General features: G+C 56.1%; 1 protein-coding gene across 1 annotated transcript in view; it reads right to left on the bottom strand.

Moving 5' to 3' along the window:
* The window catches only part of NID2 (nidogen 2), a 53,811-nt gene that overhangs the window by 15,248 nt on the left and 19,666 nt on the right, over nucleotides 1–18,897 (bottom strand). Inside the window, exons 5-11 of the mRNA XM_054025526.1 lie at nucleotides 16,062–16,211; nucleotides 15,733–15,978; nucleotides 14,169–14,369; nucleotides 12,585–12,815; nucleotides 7,041–7,184; nucleotides 5,080–5,208; nucleotides 2,662–2,805 (exon numbers count right to left, since the gene is read on the bottom strand). Of these exons, the coding sequence (XP_053881501.1) occupies nucleotides 2,662–2,805; nucleotides 5,080–5,208; nucleotides 7,041–7,184; nucleotides 12,585–12,815; nucleotides 14,169–14,369; nucleotides 15,733–15,978; nucleotides 16,062–16,211 (1,245 nt within the window). The remainder of the gene's footprint in view (nucleotides 1–2,661; nucleotides 2,806–5,079; nucleotides 5,209–7,040; nucleotides 7,185–12,584; nucleotides 12,816–14,168; nucleotides 14,370–15,732; nucleotides 15,979–16,061; nucleotides 16,212–18,897) is intronic.

The raw sequence follows: 18,897 nt of genomic DNA, 5'->3' as shown, positions 1-18,897 counted from the left end.
GGATTCAGGATACGCATCAACAGCAGGGCCTGAATCCCTTTCCCTCCAGTCTCTCTCACGGAACGCACTGGGGTCACTGCAGCTCTCACCCCCGTGGGGTTGCTGGCACACGCTGGGCCACACTGAAAGGCCGGCGAGGAAAGTGCTCCAGGCACTAGGACCTATCAGCTCTAGTAGCCGGTGGGTCCCACTAAGAACTGCCTACAGCCTCCAATCATCACACTCCTCTCAGGCCTCCTCACCCTCACCCACTCCTCACCCACCGCTCTGGAGCGCCCCCCTCCTGCAGGGCCTGGAACCCTCGGAGCAGCGGAGTAACCACCCAGGTTCTGGCCCCCGCCCTTCTCTGCTCAGTCGCAGTGCCATGGCGGGGCTCCAGAAGGGCGAGCGCACCACAGCACGTGTCTCCTGCGCTCAGGGCCAAGATCTGGGCCGGGTCTGGGCTGCACCGTGCACCATCGCTCCCTTCCACGAGGCAGCAAAACGTTACAGGCGGCGATGAAATTGTGCTTCCCAACGCCATCCCACGCGACTGCTGCGCTGTGCAAAGATCAGGCCAGAAGCGTGTGTCCAAGCCCATCTAGCGACTTGGGTGAGGCCAGTTTGCTTGGCGGGGGCTGGAGCGGGAAGAGTGGAGATAAAGACCTGACCCTCATGGCCTGCTTCATGGCAAGACACTTCTGGGCAGTTATGTTGGTGGGAACAGAAATTCTGCTACATAATAAAGCTCCACCCTGACGCCCACCCTTGTGCTAACACGTACGGAAACGCACGACCGAGCCATTTGGAACAGGGGCGGTCGCTCACTAGAGGGCTGTACAGCTCCTGACACAGGGGGGCCCAGATCTCAGTGGAGACCGCTAGTTGTTACTGCAACATAAATAATAATAATAGTGGTGATGGCTAGATTCCCGCACCCAGCCTATACATAGCTGTGTCGCCCCCCCCCCCCCCCCCACACACACACACTTCCGCCCCCTACCAGGAGTATCCCACAAGGTAGTAGTTCACAGCTGGTCTATCCCACCCCCACCCCACCCCAGGGGCAGGCTCAGGGGTGCCGTGGCAGAGCCCGGGCTCAGTCGGTTTCCCACTCTCCCACTTGGGGGAGCCAGCGAGCGAGGGGCACTCCTGCTTATCCCCAGACCCAAGCTCTAGGTAGCATAAGGGGGAGCGGGGGGGGGGGGGGAAAGAGACTGACTCCCTTGACCCCACAGAGAGCAACCCGCTCTTAAGAGCCTATTGAAATTGACCAACGCTGTTGCTGTTGATTGTCCCCAGCACAGAATCAGGCCAGCGGTCCGGTCCATCGGTTTCCACGGCGTCTAGGAATCTAGCTATGGCCTAGGGCCTCCTTTGTGGTAGTCGTGTTAGAGCAGTACCCCGGGATCAGGGAAGTGCAACGCACGTGTGAGCGTTTGGATTCCCGCACGAGGTCATTCTGCCCATCCATTACGGCTAGCGCACGGCGCACCCGTCGGCGCTGCTCTCGCTGCCCCGGCAGCACCACCAGCTGCAGCAAGGCAGTGAACGTATTTGGCATTGTAAATACAGATGTGGAGCAGGACAGCGCCTAGGGGGAGGGGAGGAGAAGTCCCCTTCAGGGCCTCTGCCAAGAGGCTGCTTGCCCTCTTCGGCAGGGAGCGGTTTGGCTGTCCACGGCCCCGGCTGGAGCATCACCAGAGCCTCGAGAGGTGGACTCGCTCAACAGGTTGCAAACCCTCCATGCCGCAGAAACCGATCCCCTTGACGGCTGGCTGTGGTGATGCACGTCACGGCAGCCCGTGCTGAGCCAGGCGTACCAGACCCTCGGGCCATGTTCTGCAGGGGCTCGTGGAGAGGAATGCATGAGTTCAGACCCTGGACTATGCATCCCTCCTTACGCTGGCTCTCCAGCCCTCGGGCACAGGAAGAGACTGGACTAAGCGTCCATTTGCTCCATCCCTGGAGCAGGGGGACGGGGAGTGGGCTGGGCCTTGGCTCGTCCCCCCCACTCACGGGCCAGCACAGCTGAGTCGGCATGGGGGTGGGGGTTTGCCATAATTTACTCCTGGTCCAAGCCAGCAGCCAATCGCTACCCCACCCCCACGCCTCTCTCCAGGGGGCAATGAAGAGGCAGAAGAGGATTCTGGGTCTGAAGTCACAACCAGTCCTGAGGCTAGAGGAGAATCCAGTCCTGCTCCTGCTGAAGACACTGGCCCAATGCCCGCTGGCATCAATGGGCACAGTCCTGGGTGAGGAAAATCCAGCAGGCATAAGGCTCGCAGTAACCCTGCCTCCTCCTGCCCAGGCGGTACGTTCTGTAGCCCAAGAAGAGCCAGGACATGCCTGGGGACTTCAGGCTAACATGGGGTTAAGTCAATGTAGAGATGGGCCCAGAACAGCCCCTCAGCTCCAAAGGACCCCGGCCTCTAGGGGGGTTCAAAATCTGAACCCAGAGATGCGGCTGAATTTTGCCAATGGCCTTTCTCTTTGGAACGGGGCCATGCCAACACCCCCTGAACATTGAGTCCAGATCCGGATTTTGCAGCGTGTCATCACCAACCCAAACTGACATCTCCTCCCAACGGTCCAAGCAGAGAACGGGGTCCTGCCAGGGAAGCACTCCAGAGGGAGACAGGGAGGTGGGGAACCCAGCCAGGCCAGTCTGAATGTACATACCAGAGCAATTATGCCCGTTGCCCGTATAACCCGCGAGGCACACGCAGCTGAACGAGCCACCTCCGTGGTGAACGCAGCGGGCACGGTCTGCCGAAGCGCAGGTGTGGCTGCCGTCTTCGCAGGGGTTGGACGGCGGGGGGATTGCTGGAAAGGGAACGACATGACACGAGGATTGTGAGTGGCCTGGAGCTGCTCTCTCCGACTCCTAAACTTTAAGGCCAGAAGGGGCCATCGTGATCATCTAGTCTGCCCTCCTGCAGGTTGCAGGCCACGGAACCTCACCCACTCCTGGAACAGACCCCTAGCCCCTGGCTCAAATCATGGTTTAAAGACTGAGTTACAGAGAATTCACCGTTTACACTAGTTTAAACCTGCAAGTGACTCGTGCCCCATGCTGCAGAGGGAGGCGAAAATCCCCACGGTCTCTGCCAATCTGACCTGGGGGAAATTCCTTCCTGACCCCAAATCTGGTGACCACAGGGGTGGGCAAACCCCGAGGGACTCATCTGGGTGGGGAAATTGCATGCAGGGCCATGAATGTACTGCTGGGGCAGACGGTTGCGGTGCAGGAGGGGTGCGGAGTGCGGGAGGGGGCTCAGGGCAAAAGGTTGGGGGGCTCAGGGCAGGGGGCTGCGGGGCAGGGTGCACAAGGGGTTGGGGGTGTGGGCTCTGGCTCAGTGCCACTTACCTCAAGCGGCTCCGGGCTGGCAACAGCGCGCAACAGGGCTAAGGCAGGCCCCCTGCCTGCCCTGGCCCCACGCCACTCCCAGAAGCAGCCAGCATGTCCGACAGTGGCTTGTGGGGGTGGGGTGGGGCAGGCGGCTCCTCCGCGCATGGCCCTTGCCTGCAGATACTATCCCCAAGCTCCCATTGGCCGCGGTTCCCCGTTCCCAGCCAATGGGAGCTGCGGGGGGGGGGGGGGCAGTGCCTGCAGGCGAGGGCAGCGCACGGAGCCCTCTGCCCCAGGGGCTGCAGGGATGTGGTGCCGGCCGCTTCCGGGAATGGTGCAGGACTAGGACAGGCAGGGAGCCTGCCTTAGCCCTGCTCCGCCATGGGGCTGGCAACCCCGCAGGCCAGATTGAAAGCCCTGATGGGCCGGATCCGGCCTGTGGGCCATAGTTTACCCTCCCCTGAGTTAGACCCTGAGCCTGTGGGCGAGACCCCCCAGCCAGACACCCAGGAAAGATTTCTCTGTAGTCACTCGGAGCCCTCCCCGTCTAGTGTCGTTGGAGATATTTGCTGCTGGCAGTAGTAGATCGGCTACACGCCGTTGTAGGCGGGCTCATCAGAGCGTTGGGCACAGCAGCGAGAGAGGCCCAGCCCTGGCCCATCTGCCATTCAAAGGACTAGGCCCGACAACAGCTCCCTACAAAGAAAGCGTCTTCCCCTGCGGGAGCGGGTTTTCCGTGGTCACCTAAATGACCAGCAGCCAGCCAGCCCCCTCCATCCCACCGTCACACGGCAAATGGGTAAGGCCCTCGCACAGCATCGCCATCTCTATGCTTCCACTCCCACAGCACACAAGGGCCTGGCAGGGCTGGGATGGGGGCCTGGCTAGAGTGCGCTGCGCTCTGGTGATGCCCACTGGCTTTACAGCCCTCGGGGGGACGGGGGGGGGCATTACAAGCCACTACAGCCCTCAGGCTGCTTTAACTTGTGCTGATGGCCTGCACTGAAAGATGGCGGAAGGCCACCTTTGCCCTGTCCCACCTCCCAGGGCCCGTCTTCACTGCAGGGTGAGCCCGGTGATTTGCACCCGGGTCCGAGCTCCAAGTCAGCCTTGCCCAGGTGTGAGCAGCCAGCCTGCAAAGCCCGGCCTGCGTCACTGGGTCCTCACTGGCGCGGCGCTCCCCCATGCATGTCGGTCGGGCTTCTGGGGGGCGCCCCCCGCGGCGTGCAGGGAGCTGAGCTGCGGGAGAATGTGTCTGTCCTTCCGGGGGACATTGTGGGACGGCGACAGAGGACTAGCAGCACACGGGTGAGCTACCTGAGTGAAAGCCGCCCCCGAGCGCTCCCGCACCACCGAGCTCAGGGGAGAGGGTTCGGTGTGCGGGCCAGCGCCCGGACTAGCGCGGTGGGGACGACCTGAGGCGTGTCGCGCGCAGCACTGGTGCCGCTGAGGAGCCAGGCCTCCCTCCACCACCCTTACACACGGGCTGTCCCCTGGCAATCAATGGGGCAGCTCCCGGGAGGGCAGCGCCGAGCAGGGTGAATACGGGCGGCACGACTAGGCCCTCCTGGAACGTGCCCCGGCCAGTGCTTGGGGCCAACTCTTGATTAGTTGCCAGGCGATGGCAAAGCTCCCTCCGACTCCAGTGGGAGCAGAGACCTGGGAAAGAAGCCTTTGGCACGCGCTGTAGCAGGTAGGGAACGTACAGTGGGGGTGGAGGGAGACTCACAAAGGGGCTTGACACTTACGCACGCACACAGGCCTGTCGACTGCCAGCTGGTACCCGCTGGGGCACTCACACCTGTAGCTGCCCGGAGAGTTGATGCACACGGAGCGGTGGCCGCATCTGCTGAGGCTCTCCGCACACTCGTCGACGTCTGAGCAGGAAGAGAAGAACCCGGTTACACAGCCGGCTGGGTAAAACATTTGCTTTCGCACTTCCCGGGGGCCTCGGCACGGGGGTCTCCGTTTAAACCGGCTGATCAGGAGCGTAAATGTTCCCTTTCTAAGCACCGGTTTGGCTCTCTTTCAGCGGGAACCTTTTGCCCCCTTCCACTAGAACCAGTAAAGGGCGAGAGAAATCTCTGCCGATGAGCAGATCTCTGAGCTCTTTCATGTACTAACAAACACCAGCTCTACTCAAAGGCACGGAGCCCGATCCTGATCTCGCTTACCCCAGCGTAACCCCGCTGATGTGCATGACAGGCACCGAGGGCAGAATCAGGCTCCGAAGATCCCGCTTCCCCCCAAACATGTCTAGAATTTCCTCCCTTCCAGCAAAATTCTTGGGAGACTTTCCTCCCCCTCTAAAAATGTTCAACATAATTAGGGCAGGATGACAGGGCTAGAGCCTGGAGCAGGGCCAAAACCCACAACCAAGCTCCCGGAAACTTTGGATTCCAGTTCAGCAGCGTAAGCCCAGCACTACGAGACTTGAGGGAAGCTATTCCCACCTCTGCCACAGGCCCGCAAAGGAGGCAGCGTGGTCCAGGGGATAGAGTCAGGAGACCTACGTTCTCTTGGCCTGAAGAGTTACCACAGGCAAGTCATTGTGCCTCTCTGCCTCAGTTTCCCCTGTTGTACAATGCTGCTGCTGACTTTCTCTTGTAAAGCGCTTGGAGCTGTATGGACGAAGGATGCTACCTACTAGGTAAGTATTATTCTATTACTATGTGGCTTTTCTCAAGTCATCGGCCCAGATCCTCCAAGGTACGAAGGCGTCGCTCTCGGTGGCCTGCGGCTTTCTCAGCCCCAAGCTAGGCTCCCAGGCTCTCTGTACAACGCACGGGGTGAGTGAGGCTCCTCGGACAAGGATCCTCAGAAGCCAGCAAGCTGAGGGGGGTGCTGCCAAAGCTAGCCAGGCGGGAAATGCCAAGGAGCGGGGCTCAGGCTGCTGGCCTGGTGTTCCAGGCTGATGGGCCAAAGATGGGAACCTCCCTCAGCTGCAAACCTGCTACTGAAGACAGGCCCCTGAGCCAGGTCAGTCGCCGAGGCAGCCCAGGCCCTAGCAACCGAACTGTTTCTGTCTGCTTCTCACACCCTCACACCCGCCCGCCATCTCCCTGGGCACTGGCGGTCTCCGTGTGGGTGCTGTACTGCACCCCCTTGTATCAGCGGCCTGCTTCCAGCCCCCCTGCTGCGGGGTCTGACAGGTGTTGGGCCTGAGGCAGACTCAGAACACGCCTCTGGGGTCAGGCCGTGCCGGCGTGATGGGATCCCTGCCTGAACTGAGAATCCTTCAGGCCTCCAAGGCTTCGGCTTCGGCTTGAGCTGGGCTCAGAGCAGCTCGTTCGCTGGGAGGTGGCATCGGCAGCTTTGCAGATGCCAACTGGTGGAAACTTAGGAGCCTTGGGGGTTTAGGCACCTCCTGGGTTAGGCGGCAGCTGAACGGCGGCTTTGGAAATGCCAGTAGCACCTAAATGGCGGACTCAGGCACCTAAAGAGGCAGGAAGGCACCTAAATCCCTGTGTGGATCGGGGCCATACCTGCTGTGTACCTCAGTTTCCCCATGACCATGATACTTACCCTGCTTTGAGCTCGTCCGATGAAAAGTGCTGGGTACCCTCTCACTAAGCGAGTATCATTATAAATCTCCCTTCAGGAAGGATGTACAGAGAAAGGCAAGATGGCGGATTGTAGATCGCCAAGCCTGACCTGCAGAATTAAGCCTGCGGCCGGCGAGAAACCGCTAGCGGTGTTCTCCACTTACCCACGCAGTCTCTGCCGTCTCCCCGATAGCCGGCCGTGCACTCACAGGTGTAATCCAGACCGGTGCCCGGCTGGCACCGCGCTGTCGTGTCACACGCATGGGTGCCGTCGTAACAGGGGTTCGCTGTGCTCAAGTCGGGGCCACCTAGGTTGGCCAGAAAGCAAAAGGCAAACCTGGATGAGGCGCCACGGGACGGGTATTTATATTACAGGAGAAGCCAGACGCCCCCACTGAGATCAGAGCCCCTGGGCACTGCAGAGACACATAGCAAGAGAGTCCCTGCCCCAAAGGGAAGGAAGGGAAACAGAAGTGAGGTGACTTGCCCAAGGTCAGCCAGCAGGGCAGTGGCAGAACTCAGAACAGACCCCAGCTCTCCTGACTCCCAAGTCCAGGGCCTTACCCACTAGCCCACACTGCCTTCCCAGGGCACACAGCTGTATCGCATGTGCGAAGCAATGAAGATGCCGTTAGTGCAACTACAGCTTGCCCCTTGACCACCGTATCACTCGCACACAGAGCAGAAGGGCCAAGTTCTCTAACCCACCAGGCATTCTGCATCCCCATGTGCCGGACGCAGAGAGGGGGAAGAACATCCCAGGTCAGTGCAGCTCTGGAGAATTGTGTCCTAGTGGTGCAGAAAGACCCAGGCACACAACGGTGAGCGAGTGAGTGAATGCACCTTGCCTGCTGGAGCTTTCTACAGCTAACCCATGCACAGCCGGTCACCCAAAATAAAGACAGAACTACAGTAAGTGCTGCTGGGGATGCAGCTATTGGCTAATTTAGGGCTGGAGGCTGCTCTGTCCTGCATCCCATATTGGCACTAAGGAGGTGGAAGGCACCCCCTTAATCCACTAGACGGGCTCCCCATATACAGGCCCCTCCTGCACGTAGCGCAGCTTTGGCTCCAGCCAACACAACAGCCAACGCAGCTGCGCCAGGATGTCCCCCCCCCAAGGAGCAGGAGGAAACCAGGACGCAGAGTGTGACTCGAAACAATCTGCCCCCAGGCTGCTCCGATGCGCTGCCCCATGCACGGGCCCGGGCAAAGCCAGAACTGGCTCTTGAAGTGCCCTGTTTAGGGAAGTCAGGGAGAGATTGAATTCGGCTTTGGACTTTGTCTCTAGGTTAGAGAAACTACCTAAAACCTCGTAATTCACTGGCAAGATCAATTCAAAAGGTGAGGAGCCTGACCCAGCACCCAGTGGAGTCCAAGGGCGTCTTTCCCACGGAGTTTGCATGGATGCTGGATTGGGCCCTGGGGTAGAAATTTCAAAAGCACCTGAGTGATTTAGGAATCTAATTCCCATTTTCAATAGCACCTAGGTGGCTTAGGAGCCTAAGTCAATGGGAGTTAGGTGCCTGAATGCCTTTGAGGATCTGGGCCTAGGTGACGTAGGGGCTTTTGAAAAGGTTTCCCCGGACCTGTTGCGAGTTTGGGATGAAATCGAGAATTGTTGGTTTACGTCTCCTAGAAACACCACCAAAAAACTCAACGAAAGGAATTTCCAGGATGGTAAAGTTCCACCAGCTTTAAATATAGATAGACCAGTCAGGACCAAACCCTGAAGTCTATAGTCAGTTCTTACACAAGCGAAACTCCTGTTGACCACACCGTAAGGCATGAGTAAAGACTCGCCAGCTTTCAACCAAGATCGTAATTCAAACGATTTAGTCTCCTCTGCTTCTGTGTTTTCCTGATGGAAACTGGCATGATCTACATTGGCCCATCTGAAAACCAGCCGGAAGACCAGCCCAATTTATATCGTTATCAGCTGGAGGGAGTAGGTGTGATCTACTACACATTTGGACAGGTCCCAGAATACCCCTCTGGGTAACCAATGCAAACCACAAAATCATTCCAATGGCTGGAAGTTGAAACTAGCTAAATTCAGATGGGAAATGAGGTGTACATTTTTCAGGGTGAGTAATTAACCAGGGGGACAATTTGTCAAGGTCGTGGTGGATTCTCCATCAGTGACCATTTTTAAATTAAGGTTGGCTGTTTTCCCAAAAGCTCTGTGGCAGGACTTATCTGGGGGAGGTCTCTGGCCTGGGCTACACAGGAAGTTAGATTGGATGATCACAATGGTCCCGTCTGGCCTTGGACTCCATGAATCAGAGTCCGTAGGGCTGGACTGTGTTTTCACCAATGCACGGGGGCTGGGAAAGAGCCGTGACTTCCCCCACTCCCCATCGATCTGCACAGGAACCAGGGCCCTGCAAGGGCTGCTGTCCTACCAGGCTGCGATGGGTGATACAGGAAGCCCATATGGGGGGAGCACTCGGGCATTTTACAGCCCCTTACTCACCAGGGCGCATGTTCTGGGCTGGAGATATGCTTGCCCGGCACAGTGTAGATTCAGCCCAGCACGCAGGAGTGGCTGTAGCACCAGAACTCCCACTAGTGTTGACGTGACTCCGGCAGCTCCAGCCCAAGATCCTATTACTGAGAATGCATCGGATCGGCACTGGGACCGTTCCAGCCCAAGCCCCCCGGGCACACGTTGCCTGGCTTTAGGGAGGCTGCCGGGGCTTCTGCTGGCTGTGGCCAGAGCACAGCCCTGCCTACAAATCGCAGCTGCTAACTCCAGCCCCAGCGCCAACCTTCCCCCAGCGAGGGGCGGCGGGGGCCCAGTTTTGCTTTGCCCCGCTGGCTGCATTGTTCGGAGTTGCCTGCGGATCTGAATCTCCCCAAAGTTCTGGGGGTGCTGGGACCTGGGTCTTCATGCCCATCTCTGCAATCAGCCCAGGCTACGCGGACTCGGCCATGATCCTGGTGTAATTCATTTGCTACAGGCCCCTGACATGGAGACGTCCCTGAGACGCAGACTCTGAATCCCTCTCACATTTGGTCCCGGCTGTGCTCTCAAAAGGCTCTTCCTCTACCCCATTATTGCACTTGGCTAGCGTCCCCCTTTGGATCCTTTATGGCCTCTATTAAATAGCTTGGCTTTCTGACCCCAAGAGCTGGAACTAATTTACTTGCTTAGGGTAGGAGGCTGGGGAGGCTTTTGTTCAAGGAGCGGCTCCTTAAGCAGAGCACATCCACCCTGCACACGCCCTATCGCTTCACCCTGTAGTGGGAAGAGCTCTCCACTCCCAGGTGATTGCCCCGCGCGAGAGTCAACATGCCCTTTAAATTCCACACAACATGCCCTTTAAATTCCCCGGGGTCAGGAAGGGAAGAGGAGGGTCAATAGCTCTGGCTCCCAATTACTGATTCAGAAAGGACACGGCCCCTTTTACTCCATCCTCCTGGAAACAATGAGGCTCCCAGAAAGTACAGGCAGCTGTGTTGTTCTACACGCATTCCAATTAGATAAGAGCTCCCTGGGGACCAACAGGGAGATTGGGTTTCAGGAAGACCCCTCTTCGGAGGGACAACCAGCTCTAGCGCGAGCTAACCAACCAGACGGTGGCTAGCACCCACCCACGTGGCCTTAATCAGCTCTCTCCTCCCCACATTTACATTATAGCCACACTTCAGGCCTTCCGGCTTCTCCGTCCTTTCGCCACGGACGGCAATGTGCAACTCAACAGGTAACGACGCAGACACAGCGGGGGCCTGCTCCAGCGCCCCTGGAATCTTTCCACTGATGCCGGCAGGCCCTGGATGCACCCAGAACCGTGCTCACTGCGCGCGTGGTGCTACAAAATACACTCAGCGCCACCTCTGATCACCCCACTCCAGGAAATAAAAGTCTGCACAAGGAACGCAGCCTCTGGCTCCAAACCTGATCCTGTACAGACATCACGAGAGCGTTTCTTCTTCTAGCTTTTCTTGAGCGACTCCTGTGCCAGTAGATTAGACAGAGATTACACACCCACACACACATCCCTGTACACAGAACTCCCAGTAAAGTTTCATGTAGAATCTGCTTTGGCTGGAGAACAAAAATAATGAAGCAACAACGTGAAATTTCCACCCCACTCTGCTAAAGTGCTGTCCTTATGCTGCGCAAGAAGGGACTGAAATGGCTAGATGGGTAACACATGGATGTCCCGGTGCATTTTTGAATGAGGAGAGACCAACCTACCCATTTTGTTCTCTAACACAGTCGGTTAGACACCACCATAGTAGAGTTGGGTGGAAAAATCCCCATTTTTGCTTCTTTACTTTTGTCTTAAAGCCAAAGCCGAATCTCGTGAAAGCTCAGAAAGCCGGGGAAATGTTACCACTTTCTTGACTAAAGTTTTGAAGTTTTAGGAAACAGCAGCGGCTGCTGGGAAATGGGGTTCACTGTATTTCAAACGATGGGCCACTGGATATTTCAGCATGGAGACAGACCTCTGCCAAGAGAAGGCAGGGGGAGATGTGTGTGGGGGGGAGGGTACTTGCTTTCCACCCAGCCCCTCACTACGTTTTTTCATGGCTGGGGAGGGGGTTGCACGTCCAACAAACACACCAGAGCCCGGAGTTCTGCCTTTCAGCACTGAGGAACACTGCGTGGTTATTCTGGGCCAGCTCTGTCTGCCGCGTGGACGGCTTCGTACCCCTCCGTGCAGCAGAGTTTACAGCGGGAAAGAGCTGCCTCAAAACCAAACCGAATGTATCTCAAAGCACAGCATATGGCAGCCAGCGAAACCCCCGCTGGTACCCCACGCACTCAGACTAACAGCTGTCGCTGTGGGCCGAATCCTGAGCAGATGAGGTCCTGCAGGGATCTATCATAATGGCACGTGCTTAGCAGGACAAAACAAATCCAATCCCTTCACAGTCATCTAATAGCAGTGGGAAAACTCCACCTGGGTGAAATGGGGCAAAGCCAGAGGCCAGTGGCGTTTTGCCCAGGTACACATGGCCTAATTGAGCTCCACAGACATTTTCTACTGTGCTATTGGCGCACGTACAAGCCTGTGTGTGCTCACAGGAACTGTATCATTCCACCAGCAGTTACCCCCAGGGCCAGACTGCCACTTGGACCATGCACCTGTGCAGAGGAGGAAAAATTCCCCTTGCTCTCTCGCACGGGCTACCGAGACGTTTGGTCTGGGGCCACTGGAGTCAGCCGGTCATTCATAGAATCATAGGAGATTAGGGTTGGAAGAGACCTCAGGAGGTCATCTAGTCCAAAGCAGGACCAACCCCAACTAAATCATCCCAGCCAGGGCTTTGTCAAGCCGGGCCTTAAAAACCTCTAAGGATGGAGATTCCACCACCTCCCTAGGTAACCCATTCCAGTGCTTCACCACCCTCCTAGAGCAGACAAACAGAGAGCTTTGACTCCACCTTGCCCAGCCTAGCCAGTGCAGGAGGTGGTACAATACACTGCCAGGAAATCACAACCCCCAGGGACCCAGGGGAAGCAGGGGAGGGTTGTGACTCAGTGACACAAGGCCTCTCAGGTCTAGTCCTGGTGGTGCAGCTCACCACTCCACTCACAGCCGGGCCTGTAGTCACATTAGACTGACACCCATCTTCCCTCCCCTTGCCGCATACTATTTTAGGCCACGCTGAAAGCAGGGGTGTTGCACCGGCAGGGAATTCGGCCCCTACTTTCAACAGGCCGACTGAGTCGAGGATGACTCGGTAGAGCTCACCTTCTCTGGAGCCAATCTGGTTGGTAATGGCGTAGCGCAGGACCCGTTCCTCATCGTTGTACAAAGCGAAGATCCGATCCACGCTCAGCTGCTGGACGGCAGGAACGTCCCTGTGGTGGCGGGCGGGCGGGCAGTCGTGGAAGGTGATGTTCTGGTGCAGTTGGTAGGCAAAGGTCTGGTTGATACTCCCAAAGGTGAGGAAATACTGCCGGTAAGCTGTGGAAGTCACGGCTGCAAAACAGTGCCAAGGACCCTGGTCACACAAGTATGCGGTAGCTTGATGAATTATTATTATTTGCACCACAGCAGCTCCTAGAGGCTCCAATCACGGATCCAGGCCCTGTTGGGCTGGGCAATTTCCAAACCTGGAGTCCCTGCTCCAAGGAGTAATGCAACAGCAGGTGGATGAGCCCAAGCAATGGAGAAGGGGTGGAGGAGAGAATGAAGAAAGGAGTAAATACAACGTGTTTTCACAGACTAATTCTGTGCACTGATGACCATGATACTTTCACTCACTGGAGAGGTGAGCACCGGGCTTGGGCCAATGGCCTGTGGTTAGCCCTCAGCACTGCCATGCAGGAAATAGGGTGGCCAGGTGCCCGGTTTTTGACAGGAAAGTCCGGTCGAAAAGCGGACCTGACAGCGTCCGGTCAGATCTACTGACCGGACAACCAAAGTCCGGTTACTGCGGGTGGCGGAGGTGCCGGGTCATCACCCACGCCGGCCCCTACTCAGCTGGAGCCGCTTCCTACGGGCATCAGGCGGCTGCAGCTCCCAGCCCCAGCTCCGCGGAAGAGTCCCTCCTAACCAGGCTGGGGTGGGGAAGCCAGGAAGAGCAGAGAGCGACAGGGGGAGGGAGAAAGAGGAGCTAATGGGGGCGGGGCCTGGGGGAAGGGGCGGGGCAGAGGCAGGGCCTCAGGGAGGAAGAAGCAGGGCAGGAGAGATTCCGGCATGCTTCCGGGAGTGTCCATTTTTAAATATTACGAAGTTGGCAACCCTAGCAGGAAACCTAGTGATTTCACGAGGAAGCAAGCATGCACAGCACGCGGGGGAGATGGGAGGGAGGCTTCCTATCGCTCAAGCGTGACTCCTGCAGCCACACCAATCTCAGACTACAAAATCCGAGTCAGGGCTCAGATCTGGATTCCAAACACCCCAATATTCTGCACTGTTCAGTTCCTGGCTTTCAGCTGATCCCTTCAGCGAGGCAGAGACCATCTGCAAAATTCAGGGGAGGATTTTGATCTGGGATTTGGACTCCATCTCTGCAGTCCAGCCCTTTTCGGCGGGGAGGACGTTATATGAGGCACAGAGTCCCGGAAATGCACCAAGTCCTTCTGCCTAGAAAAGGGAGGTGTCCCCAAAAAAAAACGGGAAGCGAACGTCCTGCAAGGAAGCAGTTTCTCTGCAGATAACGGTGGAAAATTTAAAAATGGCCACTGGTTACTGCAGAACGCTGCAGAATTCCAGTGTGCATAACATGCTGTGGGCAAACACGACAGCCTGGCTAATAGCAGGCTAACAACATTTGCTCTGCAAAACAAAACACACAATGAATGAGATCCCGGGCACCTCCAATCATACCTGAGTGAGAGTAGTGGTAAAGTTCCTTGTACGGTGCAATGTGGACAGTAAAGTTCTCTGGAATAAAAGGCAACTGGCCCTGAATATGTGTCTTAATGCTTAGGTAATTTTCTGGCCCCAGGCCATCAGCTGTTTGAGTGATATGGACTCTCTCCTCTCCTGGGTAGAAGGTGACGTCCAAACTGTGGGTGAATTTAGCACCTACAATGAACAGGGAAGAAAATCAAGCTCTGTTTCAGCTGTTTTAATGGGTAAACTAACGATCTTTTTACCCAATTCTTAGATTATATTTGAGACCGATAACACAAGCAGATCGTTAGCCCAGAGCGGATAATACCGACCTTTTCTGAAGCCTTTGGATTCAGGAGGCTGGGTTTAAAGATCTGCATGTGCTAATATCACACACGGCCTCCCAAGCTGAGCACCACGTCACATGCATCTACAAAGGGGAGACTAATCATCCGAGTCGTTACCCAGCACCGAATAGGTTAACGCTGCTAGTCACTTGGATTCCAAACCATCGTTCAGAAGTACTGACCGGATTTTTTGGCAATAATGTTTTGGGTGTAAAGGCTGGGCCAACGCTGGTGTAATAGGATCACATGGAGATGGAGACTCTGCATGGTGTTTTAGCTTCCAAGTCTATGGGGCCTGGGAGCACCCGGAGACCGCACACTTACGCCCCAGTCCTCGGAGGTATTGTGGGGCCTACCTCCCACTGGCCACGGGCCTTAGTCCCAAGAGGGAAAAATGCCTCTTGCCCCTGTAGTGAACCCTCTGGCCCTTTCAGGAGAGCTCCAGAGAAGACCAGCCAGAGGACAGTGAGTGTCACAGAAGGGGAATAAAAAGGAGGAATGGGGGTTAGGGTGCTCAAGGCTGAAAGGCACCGGGTGTGAGGAGAGGAGGGGAAGTACGTAGCCATTACACAAGACAACCTGTTAATACCCCTGTCACAGGGGTGGCTTGCCCTTACGGGCCAGAGGCCTGAGGCCTAGCCAGGCCTGATTACACCTGTGTTGGATCAGGTGGTCCCACCGGAAGGGCAGCAGGAAGCCGCCGCGACAGGGGTCATGAGCGTTGCTGAGGCCACCAGGGGCAGGGGGCCTGGCTGTGAGCTGGAGCAGAGCCTCTGGCCAGCAGGGGAATCGTGATGGTGATGGCTGCAGTTCTGGTTTGCCGTATGGGCAAAGGAAAGAGAAGCTAGGCCAGGAGGGCCTGGAAGAAGGGAATGTAACGGGAGAGCCCTGCAGACGGGAGAAATTGTTAGCAGGGTACCGCAGAAGCACCCCTGGCCAGGAGGGGGGGCACGGCAGGCAGCTGCCTGCCACGATCCCCCAGAATAACTCATTTCCTCCATCAACAGAACCAGGCCCATAACTCAGGAGATTTAGAAGGTGAAAACAAGCAGAAGTCAGACGACACTGGGCGTTCCTGACGATTAGCTGTTCCACCCCACCCCTCTCACTCCTTGAAAGCCCCCCAAAGTCAAGGGGAGAGGCTCCCCTGGGGGTCAGTGGGCCCCAGCCCATGCCCTGTTTGCATTGCGTACTCAACCGTGACTTACCAGTGACGCTAAAGCCGTTCTCGTAGCCTGGTTTTTCCAGAGCGAAAAGCCACCCGAAGAGACCTCCGATGGGAGTCAGCGGCATGAGCGCCCGAGCTGCCGGCGGAGGTACATGGCTAATGGCAGTGTAGGCTCTCCCATCGTTTCCAACGATGTAGGCATGCAAGTCAACGGCACTAAAATGTACAGGCGTTTGTCCCACCAGGAGATTCCCACTTACTTTACCGTTGAGACGGTGAGCAGCCCCTGGGAAGAGGACACAACACCCTGGATCAGTCTCAAAGAACAAGTCAATGACAGAAGCTCTGCACACACCCGCTACAATTTACCTTCTGGCAAGCAGTGTCTGCCGTTCCCATAGAACTTGGACTGACAGTGGCAGCAGAAGCCGGTGGCATAGTCGGTGCAGAAGGCATGCTGGGAGCACTGGTGGTGGTTCCGTTCGCAGGTTTCCTTGCTGGCGGTATTGTACGTGAACCCTACATCCAAAGCACAGGTTAGCACGTAGTAAGGAACCAGGCCTTAGCACGTCACCAGCTGCACAACCCTCTACTAGCGAAGCTGTACAAACCCGGACAAAAGCTTTCAGATCTTAAAGGAAATCTGACAACATCTGCCCTCTCGCTGTCGTTGTTTGGAGTGGGAAAACACAGCTGTCCCTTCAAGGTGGGGGGGATCCTGTGCAGACAAAGCTCTCACTGACTCCAAAGGGAGTTTAGCCTGCAGCAGGACTGCAGGCTCGGGGCCTGTGTCTTAAAAACGTTTTCCACTGCTGAAAACACAATAGGTGTTCCACTGGTAACAAGATGAGAGGTGCCCGAGAGACACAGCCAGTGTGTTCCACTGTTCCACAGTTCTACCCAGGTGCCAGGCATGTAGTAGTGGAAAAATCCATCCCAAGGAGAATTGCAGCGGTACAGGAAACCTGCAAACTCTATTCCACCAGTGGGTCTGCAGCCAGCCAGTGTCCCCCATCCACAGGGGTGAATTCCCCCCTGCCCCAGACTTGGGATGGGATGGGTGACTGTGTGAATGATTAAACCCAGCACCTCCACTGGCCATTCTCAAGGGTGCACATGGGGAGATGTTCCTAATTAGCACCCTGTACTGTCGGAAAGGCCAGTTGTAAAATTCACGTAGGCTGGGAGGTTCAAAGGGGCTTAGGAAGTTAGGCACTCAACCCCGACTGAAGATCAAAGGGATTTTAGCACCTAACTCCTTAGCCCCAACTGAAAACTCCAGCCAGAATCCCTCCTAGCTACTGAGAGACACCGTCACCATTGCCTGGGCCCAGGCCAGACCGTGACCCCCTTGCAGATGCCACCATTCGCTAGAGCAAAGTGGCTTACAAACCTGCAACCTTCGTGGGAATCGCCATAAACGAGCCGGAGTCCTTGCGTTCAGGGCAATCACCCCTGGGGTGTACGTGCGCACACAACTATGGCCTGCCTAGGAGCTCTCAAGCATTTGCCTTGGTAAGGGCCAGTTCCTAACTGCCCGTCGTTGCAATGGCTGAAAGGTTCAACGTCTGGATTTTCTTGCTTTTTCTGGGCAGCTTGTATTTCTCACCAAACAGCCGGGCTACAGTACTTTATCCGGCAGCTGTTAAACATCATGCCTCATACTTCAGAAAGGCTGGAACCCCCGGCCCAGCTCTCTCTCTCTCTGCACATTAATAACAACTCCTTACTCTCCTTCCCCGTCACTCAGCTCCTCACAACTCAGGAGGAGGTCTGGCAGAGCTCCCCACGGCTTGTGCCAGCTGTCATAGGGACAGACAAGCGCAATGGGCCAGCCAATGCAAGCCTCTCACACAAAGACGCTACCTCCCGCTGTGACTTATTACCTTCTCCCACGTTCCCGCCCACCTTCCCCGATGTAGGACCAAGGGATTCGGCCCTGTTACCATGGCCTTAAAACGTCTCCAAAACGCTCAGATAATCTCGCCTCCTCCACCTGGTCCTTGTGGAGTATGAATTAAAGCAGAAGTAAACTTGGAGTTTGCTCTGTTCTGGATCATCTAATCCCCCTAAGAGTTCACACGGCTCCCCTGCCTTTTGGGAGCCGGGGTGGCCCCTCATAGACTCATAGACTTTAAGGTCAGAAGGGACCATTATGATCATCTGGTCTGACCCCCTGCATGCTGCAGGCCACAAAACCGTCCCTACCCTTTCCTTGACTCTGCTGATGAAGTCCCCAAATCCTGTGTCTTAGTGACTTCAATTGGCAGAGAACCCTCCTGCTAGAGATCCCTGCCCCATGCTGTGGAGGAAGGCGAAAAACCTTCAGGGCCTCAGCCAATCTACCCTGGAGGAAAATTCCTTCCCGACCCCAAATATGGCGATCAGTAAGACCCCGAGCATGTAGGCAAGAGTCTCCAGCCTGACCCTTGTTAGCCATTATACTGTTTACCTACCATTGCTTGGTATTCCTCAGCTAATATGGTTTACCATTAAACCATTCCCTCCATAAACTTGTCTAACTTAATCTTAAAACCAGACAGGTCCTTCGCCCCCACCGTTTCCCTCGGAAGGCTGTTCCAATATTTCACCCCTCTGACGGTCAGAAACCTTCGTCTAATTTCAAGCCTAAACTTCCCTACGGCCAGTTTATATCCATTCGTTCTCGTGTCCACATTAGTACTGAGCTGGAATAATTCCTCTCCCTCCCTGGTATTTATCCCTCTGATATATTTAAAGAGAGCAATCATATCCCCCCTCAGCCTTCGCTTTGTCAGACTAAACAACCCAAGCTCCTCACACCTTTGCTGCAGGAAGTTAAACAATAAGATTTCTGACTATTACAAGCATGTGTAAAATGTGTCATCTCAGCAGTTAGTTCCCTGTGGTGGAGAAATCTCTCTCGCCCAAAGCCGGCGTAGGGATATACAGTGATCCCCTCCCAAAATAACAATGCCCCTGCCACTGTATTATCTGTACTTCCCCACGCCAAACCTTAAGCTAAATCTCCCTTCCCGTTAATGTAGCTGAATTCCTGCTCTAGTTAAGGGTATCAGCACTTGGTGTCACTCTGCTTTCAGTTCACACTGCTGGGGCGAAGATCATTTATTGCTCAGTGGATACGAGATTTTAAATTCCGCGGGACATCGCCAAGTTAAATCGCTCGCTATGGGCCACCTCCTCAGCTGGTGCAAATCGGCGTCGC

The sequence above is a fragment of the Malaclemys terrapin genome, chromosome 4, assembly GCF_027887155.1.
Source record: "Malaclemys terrapin pileata isolate rMalTer1 chromosome 4, rMalTer1.hap1, whole genome shotgun sequence".
Lineage (NCBI taxonomy): Eukaryota > Metazoa > Chordata > Testudines > Emydidae > Malaclemys > Malaclemys terrapin.
Note: the sequence above shows the minus strand (reverse complement) of the source record. Positions and strands in the feature narration are given on the sequence as shown.